The 24,590-nt window shown below is 42.5% G+C and overlaps 1 protein-coding gene across 2 annotated transcripts in view; it reads left to right on the top strand.

Annotated features, from left to right (window-relative positions):
* The window catches only part of G2E3 (G2/M-phase specific E3 ubiquitin protein ligase), a 40,341-nt gene that overhangs the window by 5,654 nt on the left and 10,097 nt on the right, over positions 1–24,590 (top strand). For both annotated transcript variants that reach the window (XM_060262043.1, XM_060262044.1), the window contains 11 exons: positions 47–99; positions 1,022–1,119; positions 2,039–2,140; positions 2,814–2,938; positions 4,784–4,946; positions 8,560–8,666; positions 9,347–9,463; positions 11,842–11,966; positions 12,062–12,194; positions 23,180–23,308; positions 23,929–24,239. In XM_060262043.1, coding sequence (XP_060118026.1) covers positions 66–99; positions 1,022–1,119; positions 2,039–2,140; positions 2,814–2,938; positions 4,784–4,946; positions 8,560–8,666; positions 9,347–9,463; positions 11,842–11,966; positions 12,062–12,194; positions 23,180–23,308; positions 23,929–24,239 — 1,444 coding nt within the window. In that variant the 5' untranslated portion in view covers positions 47–65. The remainder of the gene's footprint in view (positions 1–46; positions 100–1,021; positions 1,120–2,038; positions 2,141–2,813; positions 2,939–4,783; positions 4,947–8,559; positions 8,667–9,346; positions 9,464–11,841; positions 11,967–12,061; positions 12,195–23,179; positions 23,309–23,928; positions 24,240–24,590) is intronic.

Below are 24,590 nucleotides of genomic sequence, written 5' to 3'. Positions count from 1 at the left end.
GATTAGAGTGGTACAATTAATTTCCTTTCTCCCCCCCCCCCAATAGTTTGAAGGAAAAAACTAGGATGAGTGAGAAAATTGGCTGCATTGAGAACCTGCGTAAGTAGTCTTTAAACATGTATGTGAAATGCCATAATGTGCTATGAACTATGAAAATATGAAATTCTGAGATTTCTTAGAAGGAAATGTGCTAAAATTGTTGTCAAGCCACCCCACAGAAGAAGCTGGCCCCAGGATCTGCCTGGGCAGAGAGTTCGTGCTTTCCCCCCCCCCCCCCCGCACAAAGACCGGACTGGGAGGGGATCTGCACTGCCAATCAGAAACCTTTCTGGGCAAAAGCTTAATCTGGTCCCATCCACTTTCTAACTATTTGGCAGGCACCAGGAAGGTGTCATTGGGTGATAACATGGCCTCCACATTGGGGATCCTTGCTGTAATGAATTGAGAGTAACCCAGAATTATAATTCTTAAATGGCAAGTGTTTAGGGTCAACTTTGCTTTACCATCTCCACGCATAGTGATGTGTCCAGTATCATCTTCGGTGCAATGGGAAGAAGCCACAGCCTCTCACCTTTGCATTTTTAAAGTATGTTAGTATAGGAAAGTTTGTTTTCTGTGTGAATGAGTATAGCCTGTTCTCAGCGTACACAGTCATGTGGAGAAACTGAACAGTAATCTGAACTGTCCTTGGGTATGCCAGCAGCTATCTGCAATAATAGCAACATTTTCTGAAAGCTGCAGCTGCATTATGTCAATAGTACATTAAATCCACATTGAAAATTTTATGTGTAGTTTGGGTTGCACTGTATTTGAAGGGTATAGCTTATTTGTAGCTAATGAACATCTTTTTTAAAAAAGATATTTCATAGTACTTTTTATATTTTAATTTTGTTTTGACTGTTGATTGTCTTCTTCTATGATGTAACCTGCCCTGAGCCTATGGGAAGGGTGGGTTATAAATCAAATAAGATAAATGAAATACTTTAAAATAACCTTAAACGTGTGTTTCTTTCTGGTTTAGCCTGTGACTTCTGTCAACGGACTGAAGACTGTCCTGAAAAATATGGGGAAAAGAGGACATATGAGGAATTTGATCTCTCTGTTCATTATTACTGTCTAGTAAGTAGTTCCTGTTGAACCTGCAAAATTTTTGATTATCAGAAATCCTATTTATGATCAGAAATGCTAATAATTGGAAAGCTCTTTGTCAATAGAAACATTTAGATTACAAGCCAGTACAGTAGTATTTTTCTCCAGGATTGTTCCAGCAGTTATGAATTTTGTTGGCTCCCTTTCATAATGCTTGTTGTCCAATCTCAAATACTTTAAAATAATGCACACATTGTTCTTGGTATGAGAGTCATGTGTGACATGAACCAAAAGCCTACCAACAGGAGACAGCTGGGTTATACTGCAGGGCAGCCTTTGCAATGATTAATATTTTATTTATATTATATATAATTCACTGTTCTCACTGGAACTCAAGGCAGGTTATGCAGAGTGAGGCCATACAATCATCAAGATGGGACATTCACTAAACAATTACACTAAACAATTAAGCACAGCACAAATATTAACATGACACAGCAAATGATGCAAAATTGCATAGCAGGATCTTACTTACACCAAACTAAACACAGTAATATAGAACAGTCCTTAATAATTTATCCAAGTAACTTTGTCAATCATTAAAAAATCCCTCTTGAACAATTCAGTTTTGCATATTTTGCAGAAAGCCAGGAGAGAGGGAGCAGGGACTTTCCTGAGTGCCAAAGGCTCTGTTCAGATTAGTGAAGCTGTCATGGCGGAGCACAGAAGGGAGAGACTGTCTTATAGATATGAAAGTCCACAGCTATAAATGGCTTTATATGTGATAGCTAATACTTTACATTGAGGCTAGTAACTGATTGGCATCCAGGGGGATAGAATGCGAGTAATATGCATGCTCCATCTAGCTGCCAATAATATGTTTCTGTATAATAATGTTTGAACTGTACAGTCAGTGCGAATGTCAGTAATTTGTTCCGTTTTGTCACAGTTGATGTCAAGTGGGATTTGGCAGAAGGGCGAAGAAGATGAAGGTTTCTATGGATTTTTAATTGAAGACATCCAAAAGGAAATAAACCGAGCTGCAAGACTGGTAAAAATATAACTTGCAGATATTTGAAACCTAACATTGACAAACCTAAAATTGAACAAATATGCAGCTGGGGAAAATGAGAATCCCTTAAGAACTGTCTGGTATCTAGTGATCTGTGAAAAATTGTTTCTTGGGCTGGTAGGAACCTAGTAACTGCCCTTGCACACACCAAAGGTAATTTGGCATCAATTGTGTGCATGCCTTGTGGACCCCCTAGAATTTGTGGGACTCCACATGTACTTGAAATTTGTGGAACATTTGCAGTTGCACAATCTGTCTGAGCCAGCTAGTGTTTTCACTAATGCTTCAAGAAAAGGTTATCTGGTAGATGAAACAAATGCACCACTGTTACTGGCTGCCCTCATTAAAATGCAGCAAGCTAGAAATGTGGATGTTTCTAGTAAATTTTGTTTATTCTTAAAGACACAAACAAACCAGGTGGTATTGAATTATAATTATTTAGCAATCCAGCCTTGTGAATCTTTTATACTGTCTTCAATAATAATTTCTTTTTTTATGTTTATCATTTCCTAAGTTTTGGAAAGAGTGCTGAACTTAAAATAATTTAGTCTTTATAAATAAATTATAATTCCTTTAAAACAAAGAAACGGGTAAAGATGTTTTGTAATTTAAACTGAATTAATACAATCTGGGTTAACATTTGTCTTTTTAGAAGTGTAATATCTGCAAGAAAAAAGGTGCTTCAATTGGTTGTGTGTCATCCAGATGTAAACGAAGCTACCACTTCCCTTGTGGAATAGAGAGAAAATGCATTTTCCAATTCAGGGAAAATTTTCCGTAAGTTTATGTTTTGTTTTCTTTTTACCTTCTGTATTGGTTGAATCTTAAGAGTCCCATGGCTCTTAAGAATGGTAAAGCTGCAGTACTGCAGTCCTAAGCTCTGCTCACGACCTGAGTTCAATCCCAGCGGAAGCTGGGTTCAGGTAGCCAGCTCAGGCCTTCCAAGGTCGGTAAAATGAGTACCCAGCTTGCTGGGGAGAAAGTGTTGATGACTGGGGAAGGCAATGACAAACCACCCTGTAAAAAGTCTGCTGTGATGCAGTGTTACCTCAGAGTCGGAAACGACTGGTGCTTGCACAGGGGACTACCTTTACCTGACCAGCAGCAAGTGGGTGGGCGCTCATTGTGCCTTTCCCCTGCAACAGAGGGGAGGCCCACCCAGCAACGGGTGCTTGGGGATGTGGTGGGGCAACAGGAAGGCTCCTGCTGTTGGCAGCCCTGAGTGGGAGATGGGGGGAAGAAGGAGCTGCAGCTCACTGGTAGAGCTTCTGCTTGGTATGCGGAAGGGCCGCACTGCCATCCCCACCAGTAGCAGCATCTCCGGTGAGAAAGGGCCAGACAGCACAGGTGAGGGGAGAAAGACCTCTGCCAGGCTGAGTAGACACAGTACTGACCCAAATGGAAAGGAAAGGCAGCCAATGGAAATCGGTGCCACAGTTTCCCTCTTCCTCAACTCCTACTGTGGTTGCCACTGGCTGAGGCCTCCCACTGCAGCACGGCAATAGAAGCATTTGCTCCCAGGAAAGACCTCCCATCTTTGGTGTTGGTGGTGGGCCGGGGATGTGACAGCAGCCATAACTGAGACTGTCCTCACCTTCTCACTTAAATAAAGGATTGGGGGGAGAAGACAGAGAGTGGGCCGGGTAAGTGAATGCTGGGAGTGGGGGTAAGAAGGCAGCAATGGTGGGGGCTGGGGGGAGTGAATGCCAATGGTTGGGGTGGGTGGGAAGACAGCAAGGGTGGGAGGGAGTGAATGCCTTCAGTTGGGGAGGTTGGGGGTGGTGGGAAGACAGCACGGGTTGGGGACACTCACCACAGCCTCTTTCTAGACCCCATTGCATTTCTTCCAACAATGGGCTTTATTCCTAGTTAAATTATAAATTCACTGAAAAGCTGTGGATCTAACACATCAAGGTTTTCTGACTGTGAGGTACCATCTTTAAAGTTTATATTCTGTCCATATTTTGTTATCAAAGTTTAGGAAAGCTGTACATTTCAGAAGGGCAACAATTAGTCCATTTCAGCAAGATTTGGGTGGATGTTTGTGTTCAGCGTGGTCATGTGATACACTGACCATTATCTGTTGCATTTCTTGCCCTTCTGACCCCTTCAAACAAAAATATTGTACTTTTTGTCTTTTGTATTCTCTATTTGCTCTACATATACCACCTTTCTAGGGAGGCTGCTTCAAACATTTAACAAAATTAACTCTGGCATGTGAAAACTTATGCTAAAATGTATGTTTTTTGTCTTTTTAAACATTTATGCTTTATTAAAAATCGGGGGGTTTTGTTTTGTTGAAAATCTAATCAGAATAGAACTATTAACAATATCTACTGGGACAATTTTTGTATACTCTCATAACAACTCATGTTGGTACATATTTACCTTACAATTTTAACCAGATTCTACATATTGAGGGAACAATAGCTTTTTAAAACTAGCAAACCCTGAGATGCAATAATCAGTAGATTTTGAAATCTTCTTGAATATATCTTGTCTACATCAAATATTAATCTAATTAGAGGAAGTGTTGCTCTTTTAAAAACATGAATTACATAATACCATGGTGATAGTTATGAAGATTATGTGACTAGATGGATCTCTGGCTCTGTGTTTAAGGTCATATTGTTGGAAACATCGACCTGTTCAAAAACCTCCCTCGGACTCTAAAGGATCTTCGCAATGTACGATATGTTTGGAGATGGTTGAACATTCACCATCATACACCATTTTGACAACTCCATGCTGTAAAAATGCCTGGTTTCACAGAGACTGTTTGCAAGTAAGTAACTTTGTTTCTTGTAGGCTTTATATATTTGGCTTGAAATGCAATAGTAGCAGTGTTCCCTTTTTATACTAAATGGAAACATGTAAAATAATGGAGTAGAATAAAAACTTGGCAGCAGATTCTGTAATATTTGTCACTGAAATAAACTGAAATTTCATGACACACTGCCATTAACAATGCTATAGATGGCTTTGTGATTTCATCAATGATCTGTGCATATTCAGTTTAAATTGTTGTAATGTGCTGTACATGAGGCTGTCCTTAAAGACTCTTCGCAAACTTCAGTTAGTCCAAAATGCAGCAATCAGGTTGTTAAAAACTGGAGGGACTGCATCAGTCTTTGCTGGAAGATGTCTGTTGGTTTCTGAGTGCTGGTGCAGGCCTGTAAAGCATCAGGAACATCTCAGGAAAAGGGTATCCATACTGTCCAGCTCACTGTTTAAGATTCCCTTCTCTGTGCCCTGCTCATTGATATGAGGCAGGTGATAAGAGAGGGCATTTTCTTGCAGTGTCAACATGCCTTGGCAACATAAAGCCCATCATGCTGGCTATTTATCTAGGCTTTTAGCTGACTTTTTGTTTGTGGGTGCTTATATGATCTTTGAAAGAGCCCTGTGGCACAAAGTGGTAAGCTGCAGCACTGCAGTCCAAGCTCTGCTCTTGACCTGAGTTTGATCCCGGTGGAAGCTGGGTTCAGGTAGCCAGCTCAAGGTTGACTCAGCCTTCCATCCTTTCGAGGTTGGTAAAATGAGTACCTAGCTTGCTGGGGGGAAAGTAGATGACTGGGAAGGCAATTGCAAACCACCCCATAAAAAGTCTGCCATGAAAACGTTTTGATGCAAATGTCACCCCAGAGTCAGAAACGACTGGTGCTTTCACAGGGGACTACTTTTACCTCTATATGATCTTTCCTTGTATCCCACCTGATTTTATGACTGATAGGTTCTTATGTTGTCTTACAATATTCAGGTTTTGGTGGGCTTCTTGGCTATATTACAGATTGAAATGGCCATTTTATTGTTGGGTTAGTGAAGTATTTTGAGTAGTGTTTTAATTTGTATTTTTGTCTTATTAGCTGCCTTTAGCCATTCTCTGCAGTAGTGACAAGGTCCCTACCTTAGGGACCGTCTCTCCCCACACGTTCCCCAGAGAGTACTACGATCGGGTTCACAAAACCTGTTAGTAATCCCCGGGCCAAAGGAGGCCCGTCTGAAATCCACCAGGGATCGGGCCTTCTCGGTAACGGCGCCTTACTGGTGGAACCAGCTGCCGGAAGAGGTGAGGGCCCTGCGGGACCTAGGGCAGTTCCGCAGGGCCTGTAAGACAGCCCTCTTCCGACAGGCCTACAACAACTAACTGACACTGAGAAATTTTTAGATGGAACTAAAATCCATTTAATAGACCGCTGGTTTTTATGTTTTTTATGTCTTATTAATTTATTGTTTTAATCTTCTTATGTAAATATTTTTTAAGCTGAATTTATGTAAGTTTATTATGTTGTAAGCCGCCCTGAGCCACTTCGGTGGGAAGGGCGGGATATAAGTAAAAATATAAATAAATAAATAAATAAATATTCCAAATTTAAGAAGTTAAAAAATGTCCCAAGTTTGAGACAAACACAAATTATATTTCACCAGCAAGAGGTAAAGAAAGGGACAGGCGTAGGTTTGAACAAGTTCAGTTACATACGCTCTTGGAAAATCAGTTCTGTCTGTTAGAACATCAAGGTACAAAATGCAATTAATCTTGCATATGAAAGTTTGCCGGCAGGGGGACCCTAAAGCACAAAAGAACTTCTGCATACTTTTGTGTTCTTAATTTCTTAGCATGCACTTTTACCAAACACTCAAACAACATTGAGCTGTTTCCTGACAATCAAAACCAGTTGCTCCATTCATGTACTTATGAACTGACCAGTGGCTTTCCACAGACACTTGCGCCCATGGACACTTCCCCAGGTTGCCTGCAAGTGGGACTTGGCTGGGCTCTGTAAGGTGAAGCCAAAGAAGTAATCCATACTGAAATATGAACATATGAAGCTGCCTTATACTGAATCAGACCCCTGGTCCATCAAAGTCAGTATTGTCTTCTCAGACTGGCAGCGTCTCTCCAGGGTCTCATGCTGAGGTTTTTCACACCTATTTGCCTGGACCCTTTTTTGGAGATGCCAGGGATTAAACCTGGGACCTTCTGCTTCCCAAGCAGATGCTCTACCACTGAGCCACCGTCCCTCCCCAAGGCAGGGCAGCAAGGTTGTGTCTCTTATTGGTATCAGAATACTCTCCAGTGAGGGAGCTGGTCCCATAGTCTCAGATCTGCAGTTATGACTTTGACACAGCCAGTTCTTACAGGGATATATATGGAAGGTGTTATAGATCTTGAAGCTAATCTCTGTTACAGTTGCCATGCTCAGAACCAAGAATTTTTCACAAGAGAAGTTACACAGGTTACAGCCCAGTTCTGTTCCTATGATGCTGCAGTGAGTCACTCTCAGGTTGAGGAGCACTTATTAAAAGATATGATAGAGCAGGATCTGCATTCTCAGACCTTGACCAGTCTGTATTCTAGGAGCAGTGTTAAATTCAATCAGATGCAATCCCTCCACAGAAAAGAGAAGAAGGTATGAGATTCTTGCTCAGCTTGAACAAAAGGCAATTACAGTTCAGAGATTATTAGGAGTTGTAGCATCCACCACAGTGGTAACACCTTGTGTGTGACTGATGATGAGAATGTTGCAAATGTGGTTTCACAAGGTGTTCAGCCCACAAATTCAGAAGCTGTCAACTGTTCTGTGTGCACCAAAGTAAGAGTGATGCTCCCTTGTTTGGTGGCTCGAGACAATTCATCAAGACATCACCTCAGGTCACTTTGAAAATAGATCTGTCACTTTGGGGTGGGGAGCTCATTGCCAGGGACATTCAGTGAGCCAGGCTTGGGCTTACAGAAAGGTCACAGAGCACATTGATGCATTGAAACTTCTCAAGCCAATTCAGGCTTTTTCTTCAATCATCAGGGGCAAGTCAACTCCCATAGCAATGGACAGTATCTCGATGGTATATTACATAAACAAACAGGGAAGAACATGTTCACCTGCCCTGTGTACCCTAGCATGCAATCTGTGAGAACAATGCATGCAGTTCAATGTCTATATTTCAGAAGTACATGTCCTAGGAAACCAGTTTGTGAGCGGATGCATTAAGGAGACCCACAAGTGGTCCATGAGTGACAAGCTCCTGGCAAAACTATTTGCTCAACAGTAAATAAACTTGCATTGCTGATGAGTTACAAATGCCCAGTATATTACACAAATGGGAAAGCAGGGAGAGGTTCAAAGCGTGATGCATTTATTGTTTTATGTGTTTTCATCTCCGCCCATACTGTTAATAGTGCTTCATAAAATAAGGGTGGACAGTACCTTTTGCTCTACTAGGGGTCAGTATCTGTTGCTCCCGAGAAACAGTAATTTACTATCTCGGGAGGGAGGAAAGGTATTGCAGCAAGATGTGGCCAAACTGCATCTGACAGCATGGAGAATCAGCTTCTTGGCCAGAACTCTCTCTTTAGTAGACAACTGCTGCATTAATCACCATTGTTTGTTTTAATCCAGCGTCAAGCTCTGAGTGCAGGAGTATTTTTCTTTCGGTGCCCAGTATGCAACAATAAGGACAATTTTCAAAATGAAATGTTGAGAATGGGTGTTCATATTCCAGAAAAGTAAGTACTTCCTAAAATAGTAACATTCTGAAATGTCTAGAGTATTATTATCTAAAGCTAATAAACTGTTAGGTTCTCCTCCCCACCCACCCCCCACCCCGGCTTTTCGTTATGAACATTTTCTATAATATTAAGGCAAGATGAAATAGGTTGCTAAGTTCTATCAAATATGTATTGTAAGTTTTGCATAAATATTTATGGAAGTTCAGTTGATGAGGGATGAAAATGTAGAGCCCAGTATGATGAACTAGGGTTGATTCCATCCATCAAAATGAAAATAAGATGTAAATGCATTCTAAAACTAAGGAATATAGATCTGATTAAATCTACTCAGACTTTAGGCTATCATTTTCTCTTTATAGATAATTAAACACTAAGAACGAGCAGGTAAGCAAGGAGAGCAATAACCATTTCTGGTTTGCACAGATGTAATGTGAAACTGTGGTCAATAGGAGGAAGGGAAGAAATTCTCCCCTGGAGTGGAGCAAATAAACATTTGTAAAGTTTGTGTTAGCCACAGGTATGAATGCATCTGCCCATTTAAGTTGTTAGCTGGGAGGTCTGAATTGCAAGCTGTCAAGAGCTGATCTTTCTCTTCTTATGGTACTGTTTGCTCAGATGGGCAGACTAGAGACCTAAAATGTTCTTTGTTTTTTTAAAAAAAGTTTTTGTGGTTCTAGAGATGCCTCCTGGGAACTGGAAGAGAATGCATACCAGGACCTTCTTCAGTGTTACCAGCACTGTGATATCAGAAGATGCTTGTGTAAAAATGGAAGAGACTACAATGAGCCTGATAGGTATTTTAATATATATATAGTTTTTGAACGTGCTTAGTGTACTTGTAGTTTTTGGAATGTACCTAGTACTGTATGTAGTTCATAGTTCAACCGTGATGAACAGATAACTCAGTTGTATACCATGTCAGAATTTCAGTAGCATGGTGGACCACTGTTTCTTTTTACTGTTTTTTTTTGTTTGTTTGTTTGTTTTAACAAAGTGAGGAAGGAAGGCAAGACTTTGTAAACATCCTTTCATGATGTCTCTATTAAATTTCTGCTGAGCCCATTCCTCCATTCAGCTATTAACTGCCATTGCTCTAGCCATTAGAAGAGGGGGGAACAGTTAAGCATCCTGAGCCCAAATCTTTCTGAGGGCTCCCCACCCCAACACCTATGCATCATTTTGTACAGCACTTTAAAAGGTATTTTAAGTGCTGTAGCAGCTCTGGATGTTCATTTTTGGCTGAAAATCGGGCGAATATGAGGATAAACTATTAGACATTTATTGCTGAAAGAATAGTATAAATTTGGTGAACTAAATTTAATTTTCCAGTGTGGATTTTACTTTTAAGATACTGATCATGAAAGCTTCATGTCTAAACTCGGGAGGGGGAGAGCAACCACATTACTAATCTTCTATCCCTACTGTGACAAAATGCCTTCCTTGTATGGAACTCACTATTTAAAGGGGGCTTATTTTTCCCCTGTGGGAGGGAGTCAGCTTACAAGGGCAGTGAACTCTCTCTCCCTCCCCTTCTTAACCACAGGGGAGGGAAGAGGCAGGATGAAAACAGGAAATTCCAGGTGTGTTTGGGGCTTTTCTTCTCTGAGTGCTCTAGGGAAAAGGTGACCAGTTCCTGGATGGGAAGGAGAGTTTAGAGATACTCTCCACCAAGGGAGAAAGGGGTGAAGAGTGCTGAACCCTAGGACAGCAGACGTGTGACTGGACTGTGCCACATGGTGGCCATTTTGAGAGACCAGGCAGCCTGTGGGGAAGCAGCAGTTCTCTCTGGTGATATGAAGAGCTGCAGACCAAACTTGCAACTTTCTAAGACTTATTATGCCTGCTCTGCCTACTCACAACAACGAGCTAGGGAAGGGTGCCCAAACTTGCTTAACATAAGAGCCACGTAGAATAAACATCAGATGCTAGAGCAGGCAGGCAAATAGATGGGTGGGGAGGGAGAGGTGGAAAGAAGGCAACTTTAAATGCATTCTCCTCCAAGCCACCATCTCTGGCTAAAGAGACAAATGCCTTCTCCAAGCTGGCCAGTGGTGCGGTGGGGGCTTCAAGAACCACACAGTATGTGTAAAAGAGCCACAGGTGGCTCCCAAGCTGCAGTTTGGCCACCCATGAGCTAGAGTATGTGTTACAGGAGGGAAAGGAGGAATATGTTTGTTATCACTGCCCTTGTGGAGTTCCAGGAAAGGAAGAATATGTTTATTATTATTTTGTTTCCATTTTGCTGATTTGGCTGGGCTAAGAATGTAAATACAGACTTTTCCTTTTCAATAAATATTACCTTTTGATTCTGGCAATGTTCTCTGAGCCACATAGTTCTCCTACTGTTTGGACATGCTATTCATTTGCCAGAGGGGGCCCCAGATTGAGAGTGAAGTGGTGAAGGCACCTGTTGCCAACCCTCAAGGTGGGAGTTGCAAAGAAGCAATTTGGTCCCTGTATTAACCAGGCCAGAGGAGGAGCCTCAAGTTGAGATGTCAGGAGTCTGTCCCTCCTGGCAGGAAGACCCCAAAAGTTTTCAGAGGTGATTTGACATTGCCTGCCTCTGATTAGCAACCCTAGATTTCCTCAGTGACCTTCCATCCAGGTACTAGCCAGGCCTAACTCCTTTTAGCTTCCAAGATCTGACAAGACTGGGCTAGTCTGAACTATACAAGTCAACGCAAACTTCCATTGGTTGACTTCAGTTTACATTTTTGTGTGTGAGAGTTTTCTTCCAAGCACGTCTGGAAAAAGCCCTCACACTTGCAAAAAGAAGAAGAAGATGACGATATTGGATTTATATCCCGCCCTCCACTCCGTAGAATCTCAGAGCGGCTCACAATCTCCTTTACCTTCCTCCCCCACAACAGACACCCTGTGAGGTGGGTGGGGCTGGAGAGGGCTCTCACAGCAGCTGCCCTTTCAAGGACAACCTCTGCCAGGGCTATGGCTGACCCAAGGCCATGCTAGCAGGTGCAAGTGGAGGAGTGGGGAATCAAACCCGGTTCTCCCAGATAAGAGTCCGCACACTTAACCACTACACCAAACTGGCTAAAAAGGGGAGTATAAACTGCAATATGTTAATGTCTCAGCAACTTTGTAAAGTTAATGAGATATACTGAAGTTGTTTTGCTATGGTTAACTGTCTTAATTTTAATTTACTTTCTTTCAGTAAATGGGAAATAAAACGCTGTCAGTGTTGTGGTTCCAGTGGAACCCATTTGGCATGTTCTTCATTAACATGGGAGCAAAACTGGGAATGCATAGAATGTAGAAGCATCCTTGCTACATCAAATGGTATGAAATATTTATTTTCCCATGTACTTGGATTAATTGAAATATTTAGAAAGATTGCTGGAAAAGTAACATGATGCTTTCATATCATTATATAGGTAGCTGCCAGAAATGGCGAAAACGTTCCTTGGCTATGTCAGAAAAGACAGACATAGGGGATAGTTTGCTTGAAGAACCATCACCAAAATACCCAAGACAGTCACCTGGATCCCATCTTGGCTTCCTAGTCAGGCATGTAGTTTTCTTTGTCTTGCAACTGCTAGGGAACATATAGGCAAATAATAGTTGCGTTCCTAGAAATAAAATCATTTGAAACTTGTTCTTGGATCATCCAGTAACTATATAGCCTGTCATGTCTGTAATTTGAATCTCCTCAACTAGATTTCACCTGTCATTTCAGTTCTTTGGAATGGACTTGTTGGGGAGATTTGTAAAGCTTGCATGCATCTTTCTTTCCAAAAGAAATTGAAGGCAGTGTTTTTTCCCAACAGGTTTCTCAGGCATCAAGGTATTTTGTTCGCTATTAGTTGGATTGACGTTCAAAATTGTACATGGATTGTGCCTGGATTTTTAATTGTGTTAGTGTGTGTTCTTGCGTTTGCGGCTATTGTGGAGGTTGGATTTTTTTTTTAATTTGCCACCTTGAATAAAGGAGAGATGAAAGAAATATTTTAATAAATATAAATCTAATGATTGCAAGGTGAACTTTGTGCACATTATCCTATAAAGCACCTCCACATGCCCACCAAGCTGTTTCCTAACTTGGGAACATCACAAGCAGTAAGAAATACACTGTAAAAAAAAAAAAAAAGAACTAGACTTTGCTGAGTGGCTTAGTAGTTTATTAGCATTAGAAAGCAAAATGTATTTGCATGTAATATGTTAATATTAATTTCAGTTACCATTAAGTTCAGATTTTTAGGCATTTGTTTCTGGTACTTGATTGTCCAGAATGTTGTCCCAGAGGATAAATTCATCCCCCTGAGTAATTATACTGCTGCATTTTTGAGGCCATGGGACACTGGCAGGCCAATATGATGCCTCTGGGCGGCACTAGAATATTTGGTGCCTCCTTCCCCTTCAGTCTGCCCTGTGTTGTTGGGAGCCAGTTCTGCTGGAGAGCTCCCTGGCAGTTGGCCTACTTCTCTGCCTGTTGTGTAGGATGGCTCTATTGGTAAAGGGAGGGGGGAGTGTTCTGCCAGACATAGGTAGAGTTTGGTCTCTGCATTCCTTTGGGTAGGGCAGGTAAACTGCTCTCCCTCCCCTACCCAAAGGAATATCTAGCCCAGAAACCCTCATTATTTAGCAATGAATGTCACATGGCAATTGTTTTGCTGTTATGATTATAATACTATAACTTATTATTACAATCATCATCCTAGAAAAAAATTAGTGGTAAATTAGTTGTAAAGCTGCAGTACTACAGTTCAAACTCTGCTCTTGACCTGAGTTTGATCCCGGCAGAAGCTGGGTTCAGGTAGCCAGCTCAGGGTTGACTCAGCCTTCCATCCTTTCGAGATTGGTAAAATGAGTACCCAGCTTGCTGGGGGTAAAGTGTAGATGACTGGGAAGGCAATGGCAGATCACCTCGTAAAAAGTCTGCCGTGAAAATGTCATGATGCGATGTCACCCCAGAGTCTGAAACGACTGGTGCTTGCACAGGGGACTACCTTTACCTTTTAAAAGATCAGTAAGAATTTAACACATAATTACAGCACTGTTATGCAGTTATAAAAGTCAATAGCTGCTTCTTCAAAACCATAAAGATCTCCCACATTTTGAAAAATAGGCCTTCATAGCTAACCCATCTCTCACTTGAATAATTCCATAAATTTTAATAACACTGCTGTCTTTCACACCTTATAGCCAAGAGTATATTCAAATGCTTAGTTTTTCCCCAGCCTTTTGCTAAAACCATTTTAGCAGGAGTAAAGGGATTAATAACTGTATTTTTATGAGCATATGGGTTAAATGCTCCAAAGGTTTTTAAATCATTTGGTATTTCATAATCTAATGTACACTGTATTTTCCAGGCAGCCCAATCCAGACAAGTGGCGGCTGGCCGTGGTGTAGCTGCCGCGCCGCTAGTAGACTTCCTGACGACTTCAGCACGCTGGAGCGTGGGGAGGGGAGAGACGTAGCTTGCCATGAGGGAGATGGTTGCCATGGCAACGCCGCTGACGTAGGCACACAAGGGAGGCGGAGGCAGCCAGCAAGGAGGGCTAGCCCACCCCCTCCATTGGCCAGTCCTGGCGCATGACAGTGAGGGATGGGGAGAGGCGGCCCCAGAGAGGCTGATAGCCATCCCCAACCCGCCCCCAAACAAAGAATGGAGCCAATGATGGGCAGACCATCGAAGGCAGATCAACATGCGGAGGGAACAGGAGTGAGGCTGGGCATGTGCACACACGAGAAGCCTGGCTTGGTGGCGAGGTGGGGGTGGGGGCGAGACAGGCCCGCACAGGACCACGGAGAAGCCGTCAATGCCTTCACACCCTCTCGCTGTCAGAGATTCTGCCAATGGCAGACAAGAAGGAAGTACCAAGTGCAAGAGTTCACTGTCATAGACAGCGGCTGGAATGTGTGTCTGGGAGTGAGCAGCCCAGCCCCAGATACACCCCCCACCCAGAGACCTCCTGTGTTGCCCTGAAGCCCCCTGCCATGTGCACGGAACACCTCCCCCGGGGGCCGCAGAACTCAGAGTGCGAGTGCATCAGCCGCAGAACTCTAAGTCCACTTCATCAACCTCCCATTAGTGCCTTGCACACAACAGCCCTGTGGGGTCGGGTGGGCTGTCAGCGCAGGCAGGCTGAGGGGTGACACTCCCCCTCCCCTGTCCAGCCACGAGGGGGTAGCGTGGCGGCTCATAGACCATTCTCCCTCCCCCCCCCAAAAAAACCCCCAAGTCTGACCACCCTCCCAGGCATTCCCTCGGAGAGGTACTGACGGGGAGGGGGGGTTGCCCAGGGAACATGCAGCAGATGCCAAGCAGGAGAGAGAACAGAAGGCACAGCTCAGACTTTATTTTTCCGGAACAGTGCAACAGTCTCCCTGGCACGCACTGGGCAGTCTCGCCATGGGCGGGGCTCCATCCAGAGCAGCGGGCAGAAACAGCTGAGGGAGTGGGGGGGGCGGAGGAGTCCCACTTGTAAAACGAAGACAGAGATCAAAAGCACCTGCAGGGGCGGCTGGAAGCGCAGGCTGCATTTCAGCTGGGCACTCTCTTGAGTTTTTATAATTTTATTGTTTTTAACTACAAAAAGAAGCATAAGCATAGATACATAAAAGGGGGGAAGGGCATTTACAGAATGGGAAAAGCAGGGGGAAAAAAGAAAAGTACAAATATATCAGTTACAATTCTACCTCCAAATAAAATATCCAATTCATTCTGCCTGCAAGTATAGAGTTCTCCATATATTTTACCATCTATCTTTCATTATAAAACATTTTTACTAAACTATTATTTGCAATACAAGTCTAAACAATTCTTCAACCCAAATAAGTATAAACAAGTCAGAGCAATCTCAACATAAAACTGGCTGATTTGGCTTAACCATGTTGAAAACACAGACGAGTTTCTTAGTTTAACATATCCTCATTAACATAAACACAAAAAATTCATATCTTTATCCTTAAGAAGCTAAAAGAAAAATACAACATAGTATTTTGTCTATCTCAATATAAACAGTTTCTTCTGGGAGGCATACTAAAAACAAATCTGCCAATTTACATAACTGTGCTGTCTGCCTTTTTAACAATTAATCCAACTCTTATAACCCTATTGGTCTAGAAAAAACAACTTCTTATAACCCAAAAATAAAAATCACATGCCTGTTTTTATTGAGAGTTCCATACCCAACTACCCACAAAGATAAAGACATTTCAAGAAACCCTACTTGCTAAAAAGAAATCTATCTCCTGATTTACAACTAATATTCACTTTTTCTCTCTCCTTAATACAGTCTGAGACCAATATCTTTATCCTTAACGAGCTAGAAATAGAGCACAATAATTTATCTATCTTATTATAGACAATTTCTTCAAACATATTAAAAGGAGATCTACTAATTTACAAAATGATTATGATGTCTACCTTCTTAACAGTTATAGATTAATTTGTAGGATTACCCATATCGATAACAAACATTAAAAGCTAATATCATCTGTTAAAGACAAGTTCACCAATTTATCAAATAATTATGCTGTCTGCCTTCTTAAAAATTGATCTAGATTAACTATTTTTACATAAAATTATTTTCAAAGACTTTTTAGTCCTTTAGCTTTTATATCCATATTGTTTTAGACAAGACAACTTATTATAGCCCCCCAAAAAAGAAAAAAGAATCTCACTTAGCCTTCTAATATCACATATCAGATTTTCTTACAAAGTCCATATCCAACTATCCAAAGAGAGGGATCTGGTTCAAGAGGCTCTTCTTTCTGAAAGATTTCCACATCATGATTTTCTGGTTAAAATACACCTTCTTAATGCAGTCATCCCGCTCAAAGAAAGTGGGAAAAATTCCACAGCCTTTGTTCCTCTCGACATAACTTCAGTCAGTCTCCATCTCCGGTCTTCTTTTTTAATTACGTCATAGGGTTCCATTTTGATTTTCTTTTGTTCTTTTCCCAATGAGTTGCTCTCCCATTTCAGTTCCACAGACATCACTGGGTTCTCTTTAGCACTCTGCTCATGTAGATTTGAGATTTCGCTAGCTTTCAGCGCAAAAGCTCCCATTTGTTTCTTAACCAACTCTGTCAATAAACCAAGATCTTGCCTCAGAGAATTCAAACTGATTAAAATATCTTTTTTGTGAAAAATTTCACTTAGCAAAGCCATTTTTCTCTGTCAGCAAACTCAGTCCATTAATCCAGATTGAAAAGTAGCTCAGAGTCCCAAATAGTCCATCCTTCCCAATCTCCTCCAACTGAAGTTTTGAATGTTAGCGTATGAATTTCAATCATACGACAAGGAGAAATCCCTCTAACAAGTATCTCATTTTGTTCAGACCGTATTGCAGCCGAATAATAATCTCTTTAACAAATATACAATTATAATCCGGGTCGATTTAGGTATCCATATTCAGGTTAAGTCAAATTGTTTCCAGTACTTAGAGATGTTCTTTAGCTTTTTGAGGCCTCATTCACAGGGGAATTAGAGGTATCGACCTCTTTCTTTTCCTTTGAACTGCCCATTTATTGAAATGCAAAACGACCCATTAACCATTGGCAATTGAAAGCCCGCTTACTTGCAATGTAGAATTGTCATGCTTGAGATAGAGAAGTGATAGATCAAAAGCTTATTGAAGAGAAAAGAAGCAAGCGATCGGGGCGTTCACTTCTTGCTGCTGTAATGGCGATCATGACAGGGAGAACTGCGGGGCATACAGAGAGAACAGGAACAATTGCCATTGCGCCCGTCTTGCTATAAAAGCCCCATACCAAAAGAGACCCCTTCAGGGCCTTTTTGGGGGTGTCACATCCGTGGCACTCCTCCGCCTGCCTGATTCAGGGGGCCGCAAGCGGGAGAACCCGCGGACCCTGCTGAGATCAAGGCGACGTAGCCCGGAAGCCAGCCGGGCGCTCTCTTAAAGGAGCAGTCTCTGACCCACCTCTCCGCAACGGGGCAGCTGCCACACACACACACCATGCCCTGCCAGGGGTTGGGAACGCAACAGAGGGCAGACCAAGGGAAGGGAGCAGGCGGCAGCACAGGGGAGTGGGGTCAGCAAATACCCCCTGCTGGAGCCCATTGCCTGGTTCAAGTGCCAGAAACGCTCACACACCAAGCGGTCGAGAGCGAGGGGAGGGGGAGACTGGGGGGGGGGACTGTGCAACTTAGCCATGGGTGACAGTCCTAGCATGCAGAGCCTTCGGGAGCCCAGAACCTGTGGAGACCTGGAAACAAGAGCAGTTAGCCCCAGGGGAGAGACCTCTCTCTCTTACTCGCAAGTCAAAGATACTGTCAGAGCAACCGCGCAGTGAAAACCCATCACCAGCATGGCTGCCTGTCCCTCACTCTAAGTCTGTATGGTCAGGAGCTCGCTAGCAGAACTTCCCACGATGCGCTCTTCTCCCTAACAACTGAGTTGTGTGAGGCCAGAGCGGAAGGATTTCTAGGAGGGGGGAGGCCGCGATTGGGTGCTAGGGAGAGGACTTGTCAGCCTGAGGTACAAGGGGATTGACGAGGCAATCACGCCAGCCCTTAAGGGGTTTGCGAGCTTCTGCAGCGGTGGAGACTACCTTTGTTTTTGGTTTCAATGAGTGCCTATGGGACACGCTGCTATTTTTGCAGGCGTAATGTTGCAGCTCTCGGGGGGAGGGGTGTCATGGGCCAAACTGCTCAGGAAGCTGCCTAAGCCTGGCCACACCCCCAACTCCACTCCCTCCTCTACCTGAACACAGCGCTCCACCTTACTTCCGCCCACGCTCAGACGCAGCCCTCAGGCGCCGCTGTCCTCGTGCAGAGTGGTGCTCGGGCGACCCCCCGCCCACATAACTCCCCTCCAGTGTGGTAGTGCTGGTCATATGTCGGCGCAAACCCTTCCTGTGCCCACTTAGCGGCTCGTCTGCTTCCAAAAGACTTTCCGCCCCCCCCCTCTGGATTGTGCTGTTAATTTCCCCCCCAGATTATGTTTACTGAACACAGCCAAAATATGTTTTGAGGCATTATTGTCGAGGGACTGAGACCCTTGCCTAGTTTCTTATTTTTTCAAAAATTGGTTCAGGCTTGGTTCTAACTCTAGGCCACAAATTGAGTTGAAAAGTTTAAGTGAGAAAATAACTTGCTGGGACGATTCAGCAAAGCTGACCTCATGACTAGATGCCAGCCAGGGGCACGGACGAAAGCTTCTATTTCTCCCTTCCAAAACCAGGACGTCATTGTAACCAATTAGCTGCATTATGTTCAATTAGACATCATTTTACCTGTGGAAAATGGTCGGACTAGCCTGCAGATAGCCCCTCCTTTCATCCTTAGGTCATATGTTTACTAACAAATCATACTAACACTGACATAATCTGATTGGAATACAGGTCCAAACCATGTTGGGTCCTTTGATCTTAAGCATTAGCCTTTTCAGTTAGCAACTGGCAAGGCATGAGTAGCTTCTTGCTCCTTGATTTTGGATGTGGTTTTTGAAACCTGCTTGATATGCATCAGAAACTCTGCCCATACAAACTGGAGAAAGTTGGACTTTGCTTGCTCAGCAATTTGGAATGGTAACATCGTGCAACTTGTATTTTTGTTTTGAATCAATGTCATGCTGTGTAGTTAGTCTGTTATAATTAGCTTTATTGTTTTTGATTCCTCATTGCTTATTCTCTTTTGAAATAATCTTACACACTTTAAATAAATCTATTTTAATTATATTTGTGGTCTTTTGTGTTCAAGTGGCTTCAGTCCTAATTCCAGTTCCTAGGCCAAGTGCTTGCCTACCAGGTTAATTGTAAGTGTTTGTAACTCATAAGTGTCCAACCTTGCAGGGTTGACTTCCTTGCTTAGTCCCTGGAAGGTTAGAAGCTTGCCTTTTGGCTTCTGACTGTTGGGAGAGTAAGGAGCTGGTGACATGTTACCAGACTGGTGTGTGACGGATCACAATGCCAGGGTTTTGTAATTTTGTGTTCTGCAGCCCCACAACACAAACACCCTTGGATTAGGGTGTTTGACAATTATTGGTAGAATTAATCAAAATTTTAATAAATCACATAAAGTTTCCTTTTTGTCTTCAACGAAGGAGTGGAGATGAATAACTTATTTTTTAAAAAAGAGTTGTTTCAGAAGCAACCTCTTAGAAACTTAATGCAATAGTGATATGATGAATTTTAAAGGCCAGGTGATACCTCTTCTGTTCTACATATTATAAACCACAGGAACAAAACAAAAATAGTATATGTTACTGGGATCACAGGAAATGAATGAGTAAAGGTGAGAAATGGCCAATAACCAGGATCAACCAGGTAGATTTGCAAAAGAATGCACATCCAAGTCACTGCTAATATCAGTTGAGGCCCATTCATGAACACACACACACTCTTTTAAAAATCTTTTATTCATAGTATATGATGTTTGTATGGAAATATCTGATGGCACTGTTGGAGATATAAAAAGAGCCCTGCTTGATAAGATCAGTGCTATATCTAGGCCATTATCCAATTTAACACAGCAACCAACTACCCTGGAGAGCCAAAAACAGGGCATAGAAGCCAAGGCCTTCCCATGTTTTTGCCTCTGAGCAATAGTACCGCCACTAATGGACTCGTCCTGCATGAATCTTTCTAATCCCCCTTAAAGCCATTTTACTACTGGCCACCACTACATCCTCTGGCAGTAAATTCTGCAGTTTAATTAGTTGCAGAGTAAAGCAGTATTTTCTTTTGTTTGTCCTGAACCTATTGCCCATCAACTTCATGCATGACTCCAAGTTCTAGTATTTTGGGAGAGTGAAGAGACTTTTTATCTCTTCATTCTTTCTATCCCCATGTATAAATTTATAAACCTGTATTGTGTTCACCTTTAGTCATCTCTTTTCTAAACTGAAAATTCTCAGACTCTTCACCCTGTACTTACAGGAACATGCAGCCATCTTGGTTGCATTCTTACATGGTTTTTCCAACTCTACGCTATCCTTTTTGAGAAAGAGCAACCAGAGCTGTATGCTCTATTCCAGTTGAAGAATACCACAACATTTACCTATATCGAGGCATTAAAGTTTTTTCTTTTTTCAGTTCCTTTTATAATAATCCCCAGCATGAATTTTGCCTTTTTCACACACTGGCTTGATGTTTTCATTGACCTATTCATTACAATCCAAAAATATTTGTCTCAACCAGTTCAGGCCCCATCATCATAGATTTAAACATGGGGGGGGGGGGGGGGTGTTGCATCACTTTACACATTCAACTTCTTTTGTCATGTATTCCACTTACTCAATTTCAACAGATTATCCTGGAGATCTTCACAATCAGCCTTTGTTTTTACCTTCCTGAATAATTTTATATCATCTGCCAACATGACCACTGCATTGCTCACCCTCAATTCCAGGTCATTTAAATAGCATCATTCCAGTACTAATCTTGTGGAACCCCTCTGCTCCCTTCCCTTCACTACTAGAACTGTCCCTTCATTCATATTCTTTACTGTTTCACCACTTTTTAATCCTTAAAGGATGACCAGGTTTGTCCAGAGCCTTTTAGAGTCAGAGCAGATAATGTCTGAAATCACATTTATCTACAAGCTTAACTTCAAAAATTTGGTGAGGCAGGATTTCTCTTTGCAGTAGTCATGTAGATTCTCCCTTTGTAGGTTTTGTTCTTCTATTTGCTTAATAATTCTCTCTGGAACAGTTTCTACTGATTTATCTGGAACAGGTGTTAGGCTAACTGGCTTTTAATATCTTGGACCAATCTTTAAAAATTAGTGTACTATTTGCTGCTTTGTAGTGCTCTGATATAAAGGCAAGTTTTAGCAATTAGTAGATCAACAGTTTCACATTTGAGATCCTTAGGTATTCATGAGTATATGCTATCTCAGACAAGCCAAACATACAGCCTGTAGGCCCGAACTCGCCCATGAGCAACTGGGAGGAAAATAGTCCAAATATGGACCAGAAGGGCCTAAATAAAGTTATTATACCCCCATGTTGAGATCCTTCCCTTTCCCAAATGCAAGCCCTCCCCAGAGTCTTCCTCCAGATCTCAAGGAATTGCCCAGCCTAGTGAGCTGGCAGCCATAAGGGATGAGGAAGGCTGGTTTGGCCCAGAACTTTGTACAGCCAGTCCACTTGGGACCTACCTGCTGCCCTAAGCTGAAGTGCCAGGCTGGGACACATGGCCTGCTGCTGTCTCCTCTGGTCAGAGCACCTTGAGCTCCTGTGTCTGCCACCCAGGCTGCTTGAAAGGTGGCTGGCTGTTCATGTGCAGCAGGAAGGATCTCTGACTCTACCTCCCCAAGCTCAGCTAAGCAGCTTTCCACTTGCAGGCAGCCCAGTGAAGGCTCCTGTGGGCACAGGCATCTGTGGAAAGTTGCTGGCCGGCAAGCCAAATGTGCCCACTTATGTAAGCGTGTGAACAGAGTGACTGGCTGGGCTGGAGGTGCTGTATGGAGCATCCTGGAGTAGAGAGAAAAGCCCAGTACTTATGTAAGGGGTGCTACATGTGCAGAATACTGAGGGTCAGGGGCGGAGCAGGCCCACTAAATCAGATGAGTTGGAGCCTGCTAACCCAAATGCATGCGACTCCCCCTCCTGCCTCCCTCCCTTGGCAGTGTGGGGAGAATTAAATAAGCAGTGAAGCCATAACACACACGCTCCCTGGGTTTCCTGCACACAAATTGCTGCCCTCTTTAACAGTCTGAACAGAAGGGGTTTGATGCAAAGGTCAGAGACAGGAGCAGGCATTCAGAAAAGTCTGCTGGGTTTGCTCAAACCAGAGGCAGGCGCTGGATGTTCATCTGTGTACTTGCACATGAGGAGAAATATTTGAGTGGTTAAATAATGTCATAGAGCTGGCAGGTAATAAAAGTCTGCAAAAGGCAATTAAAAGTGGAACTTGCATCTTTGGAGAGTGGCAGTGCTTGAAAATTGCTTGTGCTGGGAGTTTGCAGTTCCCCTTGCAGTTCAAGCTTATTGCTGAATTTGAGACTTTGACACAGGGAGGTGTGGGATTGTGTGACTGCCTCACCCCCCTCCCCTCTCCAAAGAAGCCCACTGACTGTAGCAGTTTCATTAAGGCAGGGCTTGTTGGGTTTCCCTAGTTGATATCACTTGACTACCTGTTTTTGGCTGCTGCACTTGCAGCAACAGAATGCAGCACTTCATGCTCCAGCTCATCAAAAGCTTCTGAAATGTAGCGGTCTTCAAAGAGCCATGAGAGTCTGGTGGTTGCACCTTGATGGTCAGGACATAGCTCTCTGTACCATGCAAAACTTCTTGGGCATTTTGGCCAAAGTGGTGTTAGGTGCTGAGGAGGGGTGTGCATCAATGGTAAAATATCTCCAGTATCTGTTATTACATTTTATGGCACACATGGCTTGGCCCAGTAAAGCAACATTTATGTCAGATCTGGCCCTTGTAACAAATGCGATTGATATCTCTGCTCTCTGTTAACCTGGGGATTTATTGGTTTCAATTGGAGAAGTGCTCCTTGCTCTAGGAGAAGGAGCAATTTGAATTTATGCAGTTCATATGTAGAAACATCTAACTTGTTTTTCCATTCAGGTCTCCAAAGAGGATGTGCCACAGTGGTTTGACTCATTGTTCTCCGCTGGATCTTCCCTCTTCTAACAGACTGATGTCCCCAACTTCTTTGATCAGTCCTTCAGTGAGGAATCTGTCACTAGGAAAACTGTAAATAAATATCAAGTATTCAGTGAAAAACTATTTTTTAAATGAATGATTGGGTTTAATGGCGGGGGGATGGTAGGGATTCAAAAAGCTGCTTGATTTACATTAGTTGAGTGGGGTTTTGTGTTTGTTTTTTTTGCTGTGAACATCTGGCTCCGTATTTTATCACACACTACTCTTGAATGTGTTCACCTTAGTTCTAAAGCAGTTTTCCATTCTGCAAGAGGGGATGGGAGTGACATTGGACTCACATCTTAATTCCTTTATTTAGATCCCTAGTCGTCGTTTTATGGTGATGCATATTTTCCTGACTTCTTATATCTCATGATACTAAATACTTTTGACAGACCATAGATAAAAAGTTTCCATCAGCTTGTGTATGGGATGGGGGGTAACTATGTGATTGTCAAGTTACTATACATACTGAGAGATTTAATATTTTAACAGCAACTGTGACTTCACAAGAGATGTAAAATTTTACTGAGCTGTTGACTACTTTCTAAGCACAGATTTCTTCAAGCACAAAGGGTATACAGCATTGAGTATTTGGATTCAGAATGCTTGCTTCATGTGTTCAAAATAGTTACTGCACTAATCAAAGAACTTATTTTACATTGTTTTAGGCAACTTGGAACACAAAAAAGAGAAGCCTGCAATCTTCTAAGGGAATTGAGATCACAGATAAATACCAAACCAATCACATTAAATATCAGTAAGCAAAATATCTGGGATAGTGCCTTAAAGGGTTTTCGAAAGCGAAGCTTCAATCCTGCCAATACTATTGAAGTAAATTATATAAACAGCAGGTGGAAAGTAGAGACAAATATCTGTCTTTCATCTAAGGAAGATTTTTTTCAGTCATTGATGCTTCACCTTCAGAACTCATCACTCTTTGAAGGCGGTTCTTCAAAGAACTTATCTTTTGATGCTCAAGGTAAATCTATAACATTTGAAATATATATTTGAAACAAAAATAATACTGTAATAAGATGTTGGATATTTTCAGGAGACACTGCAAGGCTTATTTGTTTGCCAGGGTATTTCATGGGGTCTGAGCCACAGACATATTTTAGACTGGGATATTATTGAATTGTTTGTAATCTGTAATATTTTAATTATATGTGATGAAATGGCCCTTCTGAGCCATGATTCCTGATCCATATTGCTCCTCTGAGGCATCTATGATTCTGCAGTGCTATCAACTAGTCGGTTTTGGAATTACCCGCCAAGAGGGCCAGTAACCCCTCTAGTGCAGAGGTGTCAAACTCTTTCGTTATGAGGGCCG

The sequence above is a fragment of the Heteronotia binoei genome, chromosome 21, assembly GCF_032191835.1.
Source record: "Heteronotia binoei isolate CCM8104 ecotype False Entrance Well chromosome 21, APGP_CSIRO_Hbin_v1, whole genome shotgun sequence".
Classification (NCBI taxonomy): domain Eukaryota; kingdom Metazoa; phylum Chordata; class Lepidosauria; order Squamata; family Gekkonidae; genus Heteronotia; species Heteronotia binoei.
This window is presented reverse-complemented; position numbering and strand designations above follow the sequence as displayed.